The sequence below is a fragment of the Vigna radiata genome, chromosome 8 (genome assembly GCF_000741045.1).
Source record: "Vigna radiata var. radiata cultivar VC1973A chromosome 8, Vradiata_ver6, whole genome shotgun sequence".
NCBI lineage: Eukaryota > Viridiplantae > Streptophyta > Magnoliopsida > Fabales > Fabaceae > Vigna > Vigna radiata.
The window spans coordinates 5,569,789-5,587,215 of NC_028358.1; the positions used below are offsets into that span (position 1 = coordinate 5,569,789).

Consider the following 17,427-nt stretch of genomic DNA (forward strand, 5'->3'; position numbering starts at 1 on the left):
TTTACTAAATTCGAAAAATGGATAAATTTAAAAAATCAATTAAATTTAAATAAAATAATAATTTGAAGGGTAAAATTGGAAAAAAAAACATGAACACCAAAAAAGAAAATTCCCTTTATATACAGAGATATAGATATTAATATTAATTTTCTTTGATAACATCAATAAAAATTACTAAATATAAAAGAGTTATTCAATCATATTAGTTATTAAAATAAATTAAAAATACTATTGTAATTAAAATTGTTGAATCGATAGATACTATATTATTTTTCTCAATATACTAAAAGTGAAATATATCAAATTAAACCGAATAAACTATTTGGCTAAAAATATTATTGAAATCAAACTTCATTCCTAAAACATCAAACTTCATTAAACCGAATAGAATAATGATTTATTAGAAATTGACTTAATTCAACCTACTTCTTCGATAACTTAATACAAGGTCAGATTTGCCTTGAATGCACCTTCCCATACTGTAGAATAACCTTCTAAATTTCTTAAAACTTTTGGAATATACTATCTAAAGTATTAAAAAATTCATTGATCGAAGATTCTACAAGAAAAATATATATTTCAGAAGGAAAATTCTAAAAACATTCTCTTTTATTTAAAAACTGAATAATTTATAATTGATTTTTAATGTTCCAAATTTTTTATTTAGAAATCTCCCATAGATTGATCAACCTTTGGGAATAAGTTAAAATCTATTTAGTGTTATTCATTTTTTACTTCAAATGTAAGCATCTGAAAATAAGTTTAGGGTCTTTGGGTCTTATGAATTGGGATAACCAGACCCATAAATTTAGAGTACCTCATAAGTTTAGAATATCTCAGGAGGACTTTTTTTTTCTTTCAAAAATCAGATTCTTCATTTATGTTTTTTTTGTTTCTCTCTCTAAACAGGAACCTTTCTTCCTAAGCATAGCTCTGACTTCTCTCTAAAAGATCTCAACACTGAACCGTTTAAATTTTAATCTAAAGGTGCCTACACGTTCGCGGTATCAAGGGCTATACTTTGAACCGATCGACTTCTCCTTTTCATTCCAGTAAGTAATTTTCCCCTTCTTTTTCACTGTTCTAGAACCTAGGGCATGCGAGTTTACTGGGTTCATGTGCCTTGTACATTTTTCTTCCCATTCTTTGCCCATTCAAACTCTTAGAGCTATATTCTATCACAAAGATTTGTAGGTTCGGTAAGTTCAACGCGGTGTAGGTACGATCCTAGGACATTCTTGACAAGTTACTAGGCAAGGGGAACTAGTTATTTTTGTTTGAAATTAATTTATGAGATTTATCCATATTGAATCCTGAATTGGTGTGTTGATTTAAACTACTATGTACCTATTGAGTATAAATTGACTTGTATTATGATGTTAAAAATTGTACATGTAAAAATCTATTGGTTATAAGCTGTTATAATATGATTGATTACTAAAATATAGATGGGTTTAGTGAAGATAAGAGGAATATAATTTTCTGTATATTTATTATATAAGTATGGGTACTGGAAGAAACTTTTTATTTGAAAAATATAAAAAGAAAGAAGTGTTGTGAAGAGAAAGAAGCAAAGGACAAAAGAGACTTTGTATCAATTTATTATGTGGGGACCACTTTTTAAATTAGAAGAGTGAGATGATGGTATTACATTGATTGGTTTGATAATTCAAGTAACACTATTTCTTGCTTTTATACCATTGTTTATGGCAGTGTCCAGTTTTCTTCTCCCTGGTAAATTTTGGCGCCATTCTTTTCTTTATTTGTTATTCCTTTCAAGTTTAATCCCAACTTTCTTTTATTTTTTTTTTTGAATTAATTGTTCTGGTACTTTTTAAACAATTTTATGCTGCCATTCTTTTCTTTATTTGTTATTCCTTTCAAGTTTAATCCCAACTTTCTTTTTTTAAAAAAAAAAAATTAATTGTTCTGGTACTTTTTAAACAATTTTATGCTGCAAAGTGAGCTACTGTAAGGAGGGGTTTTGGTTTGCCTTATGGTAGGAGTTAAGAGATAATGGAAAGGGAGAGAGAAAGAAAATAAAATTTAGTGATAAAATTAATGGGTGTGAGTCCCATAATTTTGGTTTAGTAAAATGGCAACAGTCCTTTTAAATTGGTTGACCTTGTATAAATAATTCTTAGATTATGTGATGCTTTTATTAAAGGAATGAATCCTACTTTTTTTTTTTTTGAATTTGAGAAAACCTTTTAAAGGATAAGAATGCTGTAACTTAATTTTGGAAATAGAAATGTTGAGATTAAATAGTATATTACGTTATATTATATATTACATAATATGCTTATTCCATAATTTTTTTTGTCAACCTTTTATATTATATAATAATATAAACTTATATATATTAGTATATATTAGATATATAATAGTACATAAATGTTAACAAGTTATTTAGTTAACTTAGTTTTGTTAATATTATATTAAAATCTATCAATATTAAAATTCTATAAGTTTGATCTCTGATTAATTTATCGACTCGCATAAATTTAAATTATATATTATTATCATTATAATAGTAGCTTTATGTTTTGTTAGTAAATAAACATATAAATTAAGAGATGAAACAAATGATTTTCATAATTTAACATGAGGAATTATTATGTATGTAAAATAAATTATAAAAGTTGAATATTTTTATGTGTTGTGGTAATAATTTTATCTTAGTAATTATATATGTTTCTGTGGTGATTTATTTGTTGTAGTATTTTTATAAGACGTTGTATATGAAGTCATAATATTTTATTTGTTGAAGTAAAACCTTGCTTGTGATGAGTGAATGTATAGTACTGAGACTATGTAAGAAAAGTATTGAGGTTGTGTTATAAGTTTTGTGATTGGTGAGTAATGTATATTGTTGAGATTGTGTAATGTTGATTGTGGCAAAAAGTATATGATTACAAAGTGATGAAAGTACGATCTAAGTGGTAAACTAAATTCCATCTGTGTAGAATCTCTCGGTGAGATTCTTAGTGTTTTAGAATGAAAGTAGGAAGCTCAGTCTTGGGGTCATCCTGAAACTCCAATGGTCAATCAAGCTCACCTAGAAAGATTGAACCATGTGGTGAGGAGTAGTAGGATGTCTTAGTCTTGGGGGCTCCCATTATGTCTCAAGGCGCGGAACAGGCTAACCTCGTGAGTGTGGCAGGGTGGGCAACCCAAGTTTCATAAGTCACCACGAGTGTAAGACCCGCCATAGCTCGACTATCATTCTAAAGTCTGCACGAGTCAGATCTAGTATTCAACATGTTAGGATGTATGCCTTGATCTCTTTGATTAAAGTTAACCCTTGCATATTCTATGCTTGACAAATTATATGTTTTTTATATAATTAGTTCACCCTTGCTTGCTTGTGTTTGTGCCATGTTGTATGTGTTTCCTTTTGCGATGATCATCCACTTGGATGAGAGCAGATGACGAGGAGAATACTTTGGATATAGCTCTTAATGGGGACGACAGTGTTGTAGCTTAGATTTGCTAGCTTTTATTTCCATGAACTCATATTATTTTGAAGAACTTTAGTGCATTTAAAGTTTTAAATTCTCTGTAATTTTCAGGGAGAAATTCTAGTACTCTAGTTTTCAATTCCACATTATTCTATGGATGACTGTAATCCGCTATATATTTGGGATGCCACATCGAACACCCCCATCAATTTCTTTGCACAACGCATCAAATTTTCAAAATAATTATTTGACTAGAATCTCAAAAATAAGATTTTCAAAATTATCGAAAAAAATTTCTAAATAGATTTTTCACAAGATCTAATTTAATTTCATAAAAATTATAAAAGTAAACAGTAATAGATAGATAGTATGTCAAACAAAAAATAAATATTATGATAACAAATATAATAGGATAAAAAAATTACTAACATAAACTCTAATATATGATTTTAATATCTAAGAAATACACTTACCTGACTACTTATATATATATATATATATATATATATATATATATATATATATATATTAAAATAGTTTTATTGAGATATGATTTCTAATTATCAAATGTATTTCGGAATTGATTTTTCAATATATATCTTAAAAAAGTTTATTTCTGGTTAATTTGTGATTTTCAAGAAATATCAAATATATTTCAAAATTGATTCTTCAAAATGAAATTTTCTGAATAAATTTTTCAAAATCCATGTTTTTTGGAATAAATTTTCTGAAATATTCTTACATAAAATATATTTTAGAAGTTTCGGATTGAAGTTGAAGCGGCTGTGGTACAGTGTCGGCTGGCGGTGGTTGGTGACAGTGATGGAAGTGTTTAAGTCTTTTTTTCACTAATTATAGCAATGCAGTTCGTAATTTTGGAAATGTAAATCTAATCTTACAGTGCTTTGCTTCCTTGCACCCTTATTATTAGTAACTTTACACCGATATTAACCAAAAAGACTAAAATACCCTCTTCTTGTATCACCTCAGCCATCATCACTACAGCTGCAGAGAAAGGAGAGGAAGAAAGCATTGCAAAAAAATAATTCATTCTGTAATATTTCTAAAGCTTGTTTCAAAATACATTCCACGCATTCGCCAATGTTTATTCTGAAAATCCTACTTAGGTAAGCTTGTTTTGAAATGCATTTCATGCTTCTCAAAAATCCCATTGCAGGAAACTCAATATCTAATAGTTCAAGGATCAATAATTATGAATAAAGCCATCACAGCAACATTAAGAGTGAGATTGAAAACAAAAACATAAAAGAGTTAGATGGAAAACAAATAAATATGAGATATTGCAGGATGAAAAGGCCTCATTCTTGACAGAAACTCGTGAAAATGCTGTTGTGTCCCAATTTTTATAAATAAAACGATAGATGAAATCTGAGAATCTACACCAAATACAGGTATTCCAAGAAAGTGAAGAAGATCTGGACTACACACAGATCCATCAACCATCATAAAATACCATCATACTATAATGAAAAAAGAAAATTATATTTCCAGCGTAACATGACTAGCTATAATGATGAACAAAATGAATGAGCACAGACCATGTTGGAAGGCTCAGAATTTCCTTTCTCACAACCTTGAGGTTCTAGATTTTTCCAATCGTGGAAAATCATATGGTTATGACGTTTCTGCTCATGAATGCCTGCCAAGCCGAGTTCCATTTTCATCATCACCCGTCAGAATGCTTCATGTATAGCTTCCGTTCTGCCATTTGCAGTAAGTCACAGTATTACTGCACAACAGCACAGATGGTTTTGCCAATGCAGTGACATCCTTATCTAACTCCTGGATATTAGAGTAAAATGTATCTGATAAGATGGTTCTAATCTGCATCACCAAGCCCATCACTTCCATCACCCCTTTTGGAAATCGGAGTAAAATGTGAATTTGGTTTCTTCTTCTGAGAAGCAATTTCAGCATTCTTCCGCAAAACAGCTCCAGGAGATGGATATGGTCGTTGTTGAAAGAGAGGACCCTGAAATTGATCGAGAAAGAACTTATAGATCATGTTCAGTTCAGGAATGTCAGGAAACCGAAACCAGAAATATTATGGCAGACATTCTACTTTTCTCAGTTTCTGCATAACAGGCATCACTGCTACCCACTTGCACTTGATACTACCAACTCTAGAGGCTATATAGGCATCAAATAGAAGCTCAATATCCACCAACTCTACCCGTAATCTTTCATTACTCAATTTCACCTACTTTTTTATTGTTTACACACATCACGTTTTCACGGTTAACTTCATTCAGTTACAAAATTCTTCTGAGAATTAAAGCATCCACATAAATGAGGTTAAAGCATTTATTTGGCTAAAAACGCATTGAAAAAAATAGACATCAAATTATCAATAAGAAAATCAATTAAGGAAAAGATAGGAACAAAAGAATTTCTGAGAAAATAAATAAATAAAAAGAAGTAATGTACATACTGTTGCTGTTGTGTCAGCTGCTCGTGGCTGCACACCTTTCAGACCCACGACCCTGAAAGTAATCATACATTTACAATTACTAATCATTTAATCGAGCTGTTCTATTATATGTGTGTGTAGCACACACAATACACATACCAGCCACCCCGAGGAGCATCAGAATAGGAGCTAGGGTCCATGGGATCCAACTCATCATCCTCTGCATGAGCACGTTTCTTTCCCCCTTTTCTACTTCCTTTGTGAAATGGAGGTTTCGAACTGGTCCTGGAGAAACAAATTCTAATCATTACAATCCTTTATGGCACCAGTAAAGACAAACCGTGAGATAACTCAATGAGATGATAGCAACCCAGCCCACAACTCCCGACCCAACAACAAAATGGACTGTATGATTATTGAGCATTGAGCAATTTGGGGAATATCTAGGGTGGTAGAGGTCACAGGGCAGAGTAGGCTCTTCACGTTTGATAGGTTTCATTTTCTATCATTCTGCATTTACCTTCTTGTGTTATCTATTGTAATGAGAGCTCTACCTCTGCAGTTATATTGCTTTTATTTATTAATACTGGTTCCTATCAGTTTCTTTTCAAAAGTTCATTTCGCCTTAATTTTCATCAATCATTTCTTCAGAATGCACCTTCCACTGTTGAACTCTAGGAATTATTATCACAATATGGAAGAGAACCTAAAAGAAAATGTATTTGCTATACAAGCTTTTAATCTAAGCATGCCATAGATTTTTCATGAAAGCATAGTGTAGAAAAAGAGAAAATCTAAAAGGATAGTGAACAATGAAATTTAATTATATATTATTATAGAGGTCTGCCTCAAGGGTGCACAGCAACAAAATTGGCTAGATAACATCAACTGAACAACAAGGAGTTTTTGTTAAAAAATTAATAACACTGCAGATCTTCATGCAACTAACCTCTCTTTGTTAGACTTATTGTCTGAAATTTGAGAGGGATGTGCAGCACTGCTTTGCTGATTGTTCAAACTTGAGGACAAATACTGACATTGAGGAAGATTCAGAACCCTGCATTTGTTAATTTTTTGATAATAAAACCAAATGAAATATTAGAGATAAGACTATGCTGCTAATTTGAAAAAAAAAAGGTAAGCAGATGATGTATATAGTCATACATGAAGAAAAAAATCAACATTAATTTTGTGGATTTCATTTTCACTGCAGGGAGTGGGATCTGTTCTGATTTTATTTTTGTAGATTTATTTATTTACTATTATAGCACATTTCCAGGGATCTTCTATTACAATTCAACGTATGATACAGATGAACTAGCAAATTACAAGTGAGCAAGACAAGCATCTTTCTGTCACAAATGGTGTTGTAAGGAAAGATCAGAAAGGAATAATGTTTTGCCTTAAAATGACAAAACTAGTACTTTGTTAAGCCTTTGAACAATTTCATCTACAGCAGTGGAACAAGGTTTGGGTATGTGTAGCCCCATTGCTTGGAATTAGTATCTAAAAGCCTAAAGCATGTCACCCACCAAATCTGGTTAACTAATTTTGGTTTTCAGGAAACTTTAATTTTTCCCTCAATTCCCTTTGATTTGGTGTGTCAAAATGAATGATACCCTGTCATTACAGGACTATAATCATCAATAAGCTGAAAATAATACAGAAACATCCTCATTTTCTCTTATGATAAGAATGTAGTTGACATACAAAATGAGATAGGTACATTCCTGGAAAGAATGATGATAAAACCGAATTATCAACATCACTTTGTACCATTCCACACCGAGGATTGCTTGAGGCCAGATAAGGATTTATGAAGTTGGCATATCTAGGAGGTTCTTCCATGTAGATTTTCTCATCAAGATCACTATTGTTAGGTGAAAGTTTAACAGACCCTTTACTTTGGTTTTGATTATGTGCTAAAATATAATTTTATAAGTATCAGGTCTTGTCAAAAGCAAGTACTTTATTGGCTTGAGAGACGCAAACATGTTGCTCTTCACCAAACACAGTGGGTCCACCAGGCCTACATCTAGATACTACATTAAACTGCAACATAATTTTCAAGAAGCCCTAGATACTATGTTAAAGTATAAGAAATAAAATCAATACAATAAATAGAAGAGAAGTGGTATTCGGTAATGATAACGATATGATATGGTAATAAATAAAAACATTCCTAATAATAATCTAGATATTCTTGTTTCTAAAAGATTTGTGCCTTGCTTATGTAATTATAGTAATAAGAATTCTCCAACATTAGCATGCTTGGTTGGGATTATTTCTAAGGAAACAATCGCTTAAGAGTAACCATTTTCCAAAAATAAGATGAACCAAACACAAACTAAGACCTCAGTAATCATTAACAGTAGCAACTCTCTACCTTGTACAGTGATTGCAGTAACCCCATGCTTGAACAAGGCCAACACCCCAACCACCACATCCCATGCAACGTGGTAAATTAGATGATTGGTCATATCCATCACCAACAGAAACTTCGTGAGCTAAATTAGGCCTCTCCCATTGTGATACATGAGTTTTTGTATTGTAATAATACTTATGACCTGAAATACAAAGAAATAATTGATAAGAAAAATTATAAAATTCTCAAAACAATGACAAAAAAGATAAGAAAAATGAATTGTACAAGTACAATCAAGTATATGGAAAAACTGATCCAACAAATAAACCACTCTAAAAGTCACTTCGCAAGTGTTAAAACGTCTTATTTCTCTACCAAGACTCTAAAGTATATATTGAACCTGGTAGCATATATACATGGTCACTATGAAAATTTGTCATGTTTATATCAAACACCAATGAATGAAGAATCAAATACATTTACTAGTTGACAAAATAAAAACATGCAAAAGGAAAGAACAAATGAAAACTCAGATGTCAAAATTGTTAAACTATAAGAAAGAGAGACATTAAACTGAAATCATGTGTTTGTTGGACATGTTCCACCCATTATAGGGTCATTATCAGACTACGTCTAATCTCACACTCGAGATGTATATACCTCAATATGAGGGGAGGTGTTGGAAGTCCCACGTCGGCTAGAGATAAGACCAATTTATAATATATAAGTAGGTGCAAACCACCTTACAAGCTGGTTTTATGAAGTTAAATTAGATTTAAAATCCACTTCTTAACAATTGTCAAAGTCACACTAAACAAGGTTGATCAATTGGTAGTATACGAGAAATAGGTGACTTAAACATGGACGTATCAGCAATATTGAGTGAATGTGGGGGTTCTCGTTTTGAATGAATTTTAGAATTACTTATGTAGGCATCCATAGTTATTATTATTGTGATGCAACGGAAGTATTTTCCCCATAAAATGAAATGTGTATCCATTTTTATTTTCTAAAGAATATAGAGCAATGCAGATGATGCAGAAGTCATGTGGGGTTTCCTGTTAATCCCAAAATTTTATCACAAGTAGCAACATACCCTTGTGGCAAACCATATAAGCCCAAAGTCATAAAAAACATACTACGGTTCTCAAGTTCCTTCTTTACATTTGTAACTAGTCTAAGAAGTTCATTAAAATCATGCGTGGTGGCATGAAGCTGCCCAAGATAATAAATCATAAGGCCTTCAAATTCTGGTGGATCAAGAATTGTCATTAGATCTTGGCACGTGCACTAAAACACAATGTGTCATTGGTATAAAGGGCAGGGCCTCACTCTGAAATGAAGTACACGTCTAATACGAAGAATAGGTTTGAAGGACATGGATTCGATAATACTACATAGTTGAGCATCAACCTTTATACATTGTTCACGTTCTATAGAAAAAAACAAATCGAACAATTTTAGTGAGATTGGATTTGTAGCCTAACACACTTAAACATAACCCGAATTCAAGCCCACGACTTGTTCATCGTCTTACTACTAACAATATGAAAAATAATAATAATAATATAATGCAAAGAGATAGAAAAGTATATCATGCCCCAAACAAACTCTACGAAGTTGCCACCACAGGTAGGAGCGCACAGAGGAGGAAACCTTGGTCAATCTCAGACACTATCAGCCAATCAGAGTTGTGGCTTGAAAAGGAGAGAAGACGAGCATGAGGGTGCATGGATGGGTGGTTTGCATCAACATTTGGATGGTTGGTTAGATCCATGTAGCATAATCCCAACCCTATGTTACTCTAAGAAAATAGTGGTCACTAGAAACTTGCCATGTGACTTCAGAGCAGTCCACGTGAACCTCAAAGAAAGGTTTGACATAAAAAAAGAATCCTTCGAAAACAATGGATCTACTAGGCCAACACGATTTTGAAAAAAAGGCTCTATATATCATGTCAAACTATAAGAGAGAAAGAAATTGAGTTGAAACCTTGTTTATCTGGGGCAACATGGATGTTTTATTTATATTGAAAAAAATGGAATCAATACAATAAATAGAGATTTGGTATCCTCTATTAATAAACATATTATATGTGAATAAATAAAAATGTTCCTAATAATACATATATAATCTAGATATTCTTAAGCATATAATATCTATTCCTTATGTCTAAAATTACAACAAGAACATTTAGTATAAATATATTTATTTTATCCATAATGTTAAAAGTTGTTATGTACTTTTTTTTATCAAATTTCAAATACTTCTGATCAATTACCCAATTTGAGCGTTAAAAACTCGGAGGTTTTACTTTTTGTTTTCTAGCGGCAACAACAACAAAGGCCTTTCCAACTTCAACAACTAACTTGTTAAGAGTCCTACATTGAGTAGAATCAACTATTTGATAGTATTTAAGCCTTGAGGAGGAGAGTCCAACCCAAAAATGCTAGTCCATTGAGTGGGAGAGCCTCGGGGCTTACTACATCAAATAGTTCATTTTACTCAATGTGAGACTCCTAAGATAACTCCAATGTTGTGATTCTCTCCCTAGTTTCTTATCAAGGTCCTTACCATGGCATTGAAGAAGGTCAGTGGGTCCCATTGAACATTGCTTTCTCCTACTAAATTTACCTTGAGGACAAGGTGAATGATTCCTTTCGGGGTTATTATTTCGTAAATATATTGGGTTAAACTAGTTTCTATCATCAAAGGAGGTTATCGTTAGTTACTGATGGCTAGATAGATTTCAAAAAAAAAAAAAAACATTTAACAGATAGGGTTGGAGTCTCCTTAGAATACAAGAAATAAAACTCAGAGACCAGATGCAACTACATGATAATTATAGCTGAACCTGTTGTTTCATCCAATGACTCCACCCAATTTTCTGGAAGGTGTGAAGATGATGGTGATTGCTCAGTTAAGTATGATTCTTGAGGCTTTTCCCATTGACTCTTCCCTGTACTTTCATTATAATAATAACATGCCCCACTTCCAGGATCTTTTGCCTCAACCTACATGGAAATTTCTAGTAGTAGTAAGGTATTGATAAAATTAAGATATGTTCATTGTCCGAACTTAAAATGCACAATAAGATATCATTAATTATGTACCTCCAAACCTACTCATAAACTTCTACTTTGGAACAAAAATTATTTCATTAGGTACAGAGTAAAGCCCAACATCTAATATGTTGTTTCTTGTTTGTCAAGCCTGAGGTTTCATTCTTCCATAATTCACATGCCAAAACTTTCTGTCAACATGATTTCATTTACCTTCCCTTTGTTTTTGAAAAATGATATACCCAGGATTGTGGTGATGATTAAATATGCAGCAGCTGTGACACCAAAATCTTAATTCTATCCTTTTTTTGTAGAAATTATGATTTGATTTAAGAAGGTCCAGGACTGATAGAGTTTTAAATAGCTAAAGGCATAAGCCAAGAAATTTCCCACCGAAATTCAAAAGCAAACTTTATAACAAGTGATAGTGATACACACCCATCCTGGTGGCAACTTTTGATATTCCGTAACTTCATCTGCAGTGACTTTCTGAAACTCAATAACGGGTAATATGTAAGGTAGTTGAACAGATTGAAAGTAATTATTGCAAAACACTTAAGAGAATGAGAAACTAGAAGTTAAAGTTGCAGCAAAATAGTCTTAAAAGATAGAATATCTTGTATTTCAAACCGCAGATGAAATTTGTAGCACAAAGTTGTGGATGAAACCTCGGAAATAGATTGTCATCCTCACTTCCACGTAGGAAAATATCAGAAAAAAAATAATATTAATATAAGATAATATACTTACAAGTTCTGCCGTGCATGAATTGTCTCCAAGAATACCCCTAGCTCTCAACCTCTGCTTGAGGTACTCAGGCAATTCTTTAGCTGCAGGTTTCTGTTCTGAACATCTATCGAGCATAGGATCAGACTGACTGATGGCATTGTTACCTACTTCACAGTTCCAGAACCCAGAAAGTTAAGGTACAAGAGTCTACAGCACGAGTAAAAAATCTTTGTAATCATATTTACCTGCAGCAGTATTAAGTTTTGGACCATCATAATAGGCACCTCCACCAGGCACACCATATCCATTGCCTATTTCTGTGTTACCTGATACAGAATGCATATGATACCAACATAATCAGGCAAGCTATTACTACTAAAAAAACAAGCACAGATGCAATATTGTTAAAATCACGAGTAAACTTGCATAATCGTCTTATCCCACAAGGTCAGGGGACGTTAAAAGTTGACACAGATGGCAGATCAGGAGAGGCAAGGGCTGTGGGATCACAAGGCTGCTTGTCGAATCCCGGGATTATGTGCCACATCTATCCTTTCCATTTTTTGCAGCTAGGGTTCAACATTTGTTGGCTAAAAGAGAAGACTAAACCCCACCCTATAACAAAGCCCAACTTGTATGGCCCTTTTGTTCTAATAGGAAACCAGAAACGGAGGAGACTACTCATAGCACCCATAATGTTGATGCTAACACTGCTGTCAAACAACCATAACTGTCATCACTGCAGCCATCTAAACACTAATGTAGCTACAGCCAGTTATGCCCTCACAGTCGTCAACACTTGCTATGTTCTGCTGTGTCTTTACTTCTTTTGTTCTTGAAAGAGAGTGTTCTATGTTCTGTTTAGAATTTGTAAGAAAAAAAAAATGCCATCAGATAGGGGTGATTCGGGTCACGCTGCTAGAAGAGGCATAGGAGCACGGACTGATCCTGCATGGAGTCAGTGTTTTAATTGGTGGGAAAGCAAGAACTGTGAAATGTAAATATTGTAAGAATGTATTAACAGAAGGAATCTATCGATTGAAGCAACATTTAGCAGGATTTTCAAATGATATCGGACATGTATAGCAGTTCCTAAAGGTGCTAAAAAAATATTTTGGATGTTGTTTATCAAGTGCATAAAATTTGATTAAAAAATAAAAATTCAAAGAATTTGAAGGGGGAGTAGTGTCAATAATTCAGAACATGCTAGAAAAGGACTAAAACAAGATGAAGAGGGTTATGACCCATCATGGATTTTCAAGAAAAGAGGAGTAGGCAGTCAAACTACTATAAATGCCGTTTTCAAGAAAAGTAAGAGGGACGATGCATATCAAGAAATTGTTTTATCTTTCTACAACAATGTTATGCCATTTAACGTACCAACAAGTGAAGAGTTCTCAACTTTGGATGCTTCGGATGAAAAAATAAGTTGATGTTGGAGAAAATGCTAGTGGTGGTGTTGCTGCTGCAGCAATGGATAATTTGGAGGTTCCTCCGATTGCAAATAATGATGGTCATAGGAGGAGATGACATTAATGAAAAGGAAGATCAAGTGGAGAAGGATGCTTGTGCTGCTTTTAATATGAATGGTCTCCTTAGATTGTTTGTTTGTATTAAGCATCTATGAGTTCATTAGTTATTTTATGAGTAATTTTATGCACATGTCAAGTTATGATCCTCAAGTTTCACAACATTGTATAGATGAAATTATTAGTATTAGTAATGTGTTTCAAAGTGCTTATTTATAATTTATCTAGGCTTATCTTATAACATAAGTGCTTCGGTAAGTATTTGGAAGACGTCAAGAAAAATTGCTATGATAGCTTCTCTCAATAAGCTCTCTACTCTAGCTTATGAAAACATTTACAACTTGTATGGAAACAATTTAACCCTGCTTCCTCTCACTTATCGAAACAACTTATAAATAAGTGCATACATGATGAGGAATTATTTGGTAAGCACTCGAGTAAGCTGCTTACTGTCCTTAACACACTACATTAGGGTAAACTTGTAAAGTAATGTCTAATTCCAATCAAAGGACCCCAGAGTTTGCCTGAAGATTTCCTTTGGTTAATCCATTCGAAGTGCTCTTGCTCTCCCATTAGATCTGAATCTATTATTTCATAATTTATACTCCTTCCAGTTGACAGATACTACCCATTTGTTTAACGCCCATCCTCTACTCCTACCTGATGCTCCCTTATGTAAAGATCCATTGTGGAATACCTTTACAGAGGTATGAATCCTACTCTAATATATATACACACAATATTATACATAAATAAGACATTTATTTACTTCTCTTGTCAAAATCCTTTACAACAACTCGAGGTTCTCATATTTGTATGAAGGGGATAGACGCATGATTTATTCTGCATTTTTATAAAGATGTTAGATGTCAATAAAATGAAAGAGCCAACAAAATGGGAAAAGAAATATTATGAGAAAGAAAAGTCCATAAGAGTTGAGCTTCCCGAAGTCCAAATGGAAAAAGAAGATGGAGCAAGATACAAGGAAATCAAGTCATAAATGAAGGTAAAAGTATAAAGTAATATCAGTCCACCAACATCAAGCCACCAATGCCACTTAATCATTGAACTGGAGAAAAAGGAAGCAAAATGGTACAGAAATAAGAATACTCGGTTAAGTAAACTACAGACCTTCTTCCACACGTGCAGCTTTCCCACGTTTCACAGCCATTTCAGCCCTATGCTCTGTGGCCATTTTCAACAGATGCTCCTGTTTTTTTTTTTAATAAAAACAAAAAACAGAAAAGCTCCGTCTAACTCTTCTACTCTTCAAAGAAATAAAACTAATCCCAAACACTTTTAGTCACGCACCTTCAAAGCGTTGGGGTCACGCCGCTCCGAGAATACATCCAAATTGTCCTCGTTAGGTGCAACAGCAGTTCTTCCCTCCCTTGAATGGCACAACACAAACATCTAACTCAATAATCCCATTATCTCAAACCACTAACATTGCAAGACAGCATTCCACATAATTGAACAAAGGAAAACGAAAATCAACACACACCTTTGACTCCTTATGACATTTTGCATCGCAATTTCCTATCAACAAAAACAAATCCAAAACAACCAGAACAGTCAAATGAAAACTATCCAAATAAAAATAAAAAAAAAAACACGAGAGCAAGAGCTTAAAACACAGTCCACAAGATCAATAAAACAACAACTGCACCCACATTTCTCCACAATCTCAAAAAATCACAAAAGAACCCAAAATACCAATATAAAACCTTGCACAAGAGATAGCAACATACTTGTTCGCGCAGTACTGCATCCTGAGCAGCAATGTCAATGTCGCGCGACCCATTGAACTGTGCTCCATAGTAGTTTGAAGCGATGCTATTTGAAACTGTCACTGTGGCATCATCCACTCTAGTGTTCACAGTAAGATTAGAATTGGAAGGGTTAATTTCATGTTGAAGGTTGTCGGAGGCGTTGGGAGGAAAAGGGTATTGAGGTGAAGGAACGGCATGGGCATAGTTTGGCCATGAAGGAACACCTGGAGGAAGTGGTTGATCTTGGGAATTTTCCATGCCTTCTGAATTTGCACTGCTTAACACACCACAAAATTGGTGAAATCACAACATCGATTTCGTAAGGAGCATGAACGAGGGTTCATGAAAAACAGAGTCAGTTTGCGTAGAATGAAAGCGTGAAAGTTGAATTGGGTATACGTGAAACAACAAAGGATTGAAGGGTTCTTGTGTTCATACGGTGGATGAACCCTTACAAAATAATTTAAATAAAATAAAATAATTTATGAGCTTGGAAGGCATTAAAAACCTTCTCACTTGCATGTTTAATATTTTTAAGAATTTCTAAATATTTGAGTAGATTGAAAAAGATACTGATTTTCCCATTTTACGATTTCTTTTAATTTTTAAATTTAAAATTGTCCGTCTTTTGAATTTTAAAATATATGAATTTGTCAATATAAAGGTTAACGAAGTACATTAATTGTATTTTTTTTTTTAAATTTGAAATTGTTTATCATTTTGAACTTTAAACTATGCGGATTTGTTAATCAAAAATTAGCTATTTGTATAGTACGATATTTGAGCCGATTAACATTTAAGATCGATTGGTTTATTTAGGTTAAGTGATTGTCAAATCAGGTTAAACGATATTAGACCTCAATTGGACTAACGTTTAAGTGATTAGACTAATAGTTTAGGAGAAAATAAAATAATCAAGAATATCTAATTAAAGATATTTATAAAACTTCTTGTAAGCAACCAACTGGATTTTTAAATAATTTTTTTGAGAGCCAAGGCTCCACAATTCACATGCCTTTTGCAGGTATCTCTCCCTCTGCTGGTGAAGGAACACGAAACAGTACAAGTCGAAAGAGAACAAGCGACACCAGAACAAAGTAAGCGAGTGGTCTAGAACGTGAAAAAGCGAGTTATGCAGACGACTAAAAAAAACAAAGACGCATTCACCAGGTCAGTCTCACGGTCCCACAAAATCTATAAATATTAATCAATTTACTAATTAAAATTTCACTTTTTAAAGGGAAAAAGAAAGTAAAAAAGTAATTCATAGTACGTCTAAATAGTCTACTTAAAAACAATGAATTATGATATGAAGTTAGAATCAAAACAAATATACGTATATATGAAATATTAATAATCATGTATAGTACCTTGTAATAAAAAATTTGCTTACTTCATGCATAAAATGTGGTTTAACTATCATTTAGCAAAAGATTTTTAGAAAAAAAAAAATTGGCTTAATTAAATTTCAAGTTTCTAATCAACTTACAAAAATTTAATTAAATTTCTAATAAGTTTTTATGATTTATTAAATATTCAAGAAATTTATATTTTTGAATAGTAACATGTATTAATTTGTTGGTTAAAAATTAATAGTGTTCTTGTATTTAAATATTAATCAATTTAGTAATTAAAATTTCACATTTTTAAGTAAAAAAGAAAGGAGTTAAATGATTCACATTGCGTCTAAATAGTCCACTAAAAAATTAATGTGAGAAATTAATAATTATGCATACATGCATAAATAAGTGAAAAAGGGAAATATGTGCACATTCAGCTTTATTTAGATCTAGATTACAGTGGATAAAAAAGCATAACCCAATGGACACAAATAAAGATTGAATTAAAATTTGATTGATATTCAAGCCTTTCAAAATTCATTAATCTCCACTAATGTTTTCATATTAACACATGACTAAGCCATGTTTAAAGTTTTAGTTTTAACTTTAAATGATAATTTTTTTTAGTAAATTATTTTAATTTTATTTAAACTATAATTCAAATTATTCGTATCCGAATAACTTGATAATTTAAACTGTGGAATATGAATTTTAAACATCAAATTCAGAGTATGCTGA

The 17,427-nt window shown here is 32.5% G+C and overlaps 1 protein-coding gene across 3 annotated transcripts; it reads right to left on the reverse strand.

Annotated features, from left to right (window-relative positions):
• Positions 1 to 4,794: 4,794 nt before the first annotated feature.
• On the reverse strand, positions 4,795 to 15,814 carry LOC106772409. 3 transcript variants are annotated; one of them, XM_022784551.1, is made up of 13 exons: positions 15,329 to 15,814; positions 15,082 to 15,116; positions 14,889 to 14,967; positions 14,709 to 14,787; positions 12,294 to 12,374; positions 12,070 to 12,215; positions 11,758 to 11,814; positions 11,112 to 11,271; positions 8,279 to 8,459; positions 6,842 to 6,949; positions 6,052 to 6,177; positions 5,914 to 5,965; positions 4,795 to 5,454 (listed from the first exon to the last, which is right to left on the reverse strand). In XM_022784551.1, exons 1-13 carry the CDS (start codon positions 15,605 to 15,607, stop codon positions 5,302 to 5,304), a joined length of 1,536 nt encoding a protein of 511 aa, XP_022640272.1. In that variant the 5' UTR covers positions 15,608 to 15,814; the 3' UTR covers positions 4,795 to 5,301. The 3 variants fall into 3 exon arrangements, with proteins under 3 accessions (XP_022640272.1, XP_014514287.1, XP_014514288.1); XM_014658801.2 differs by having other exon boundaries at positions 12,070 to 12,212; positions 15,329 to 15,813; XM_014658802.2 differs by having other exon boundaries at positions 11,758 to 11,808; positions 15,329 to 15,813.
• Positions 15,815 to 17,427: the final 1,613 nt, after the last annotated feature.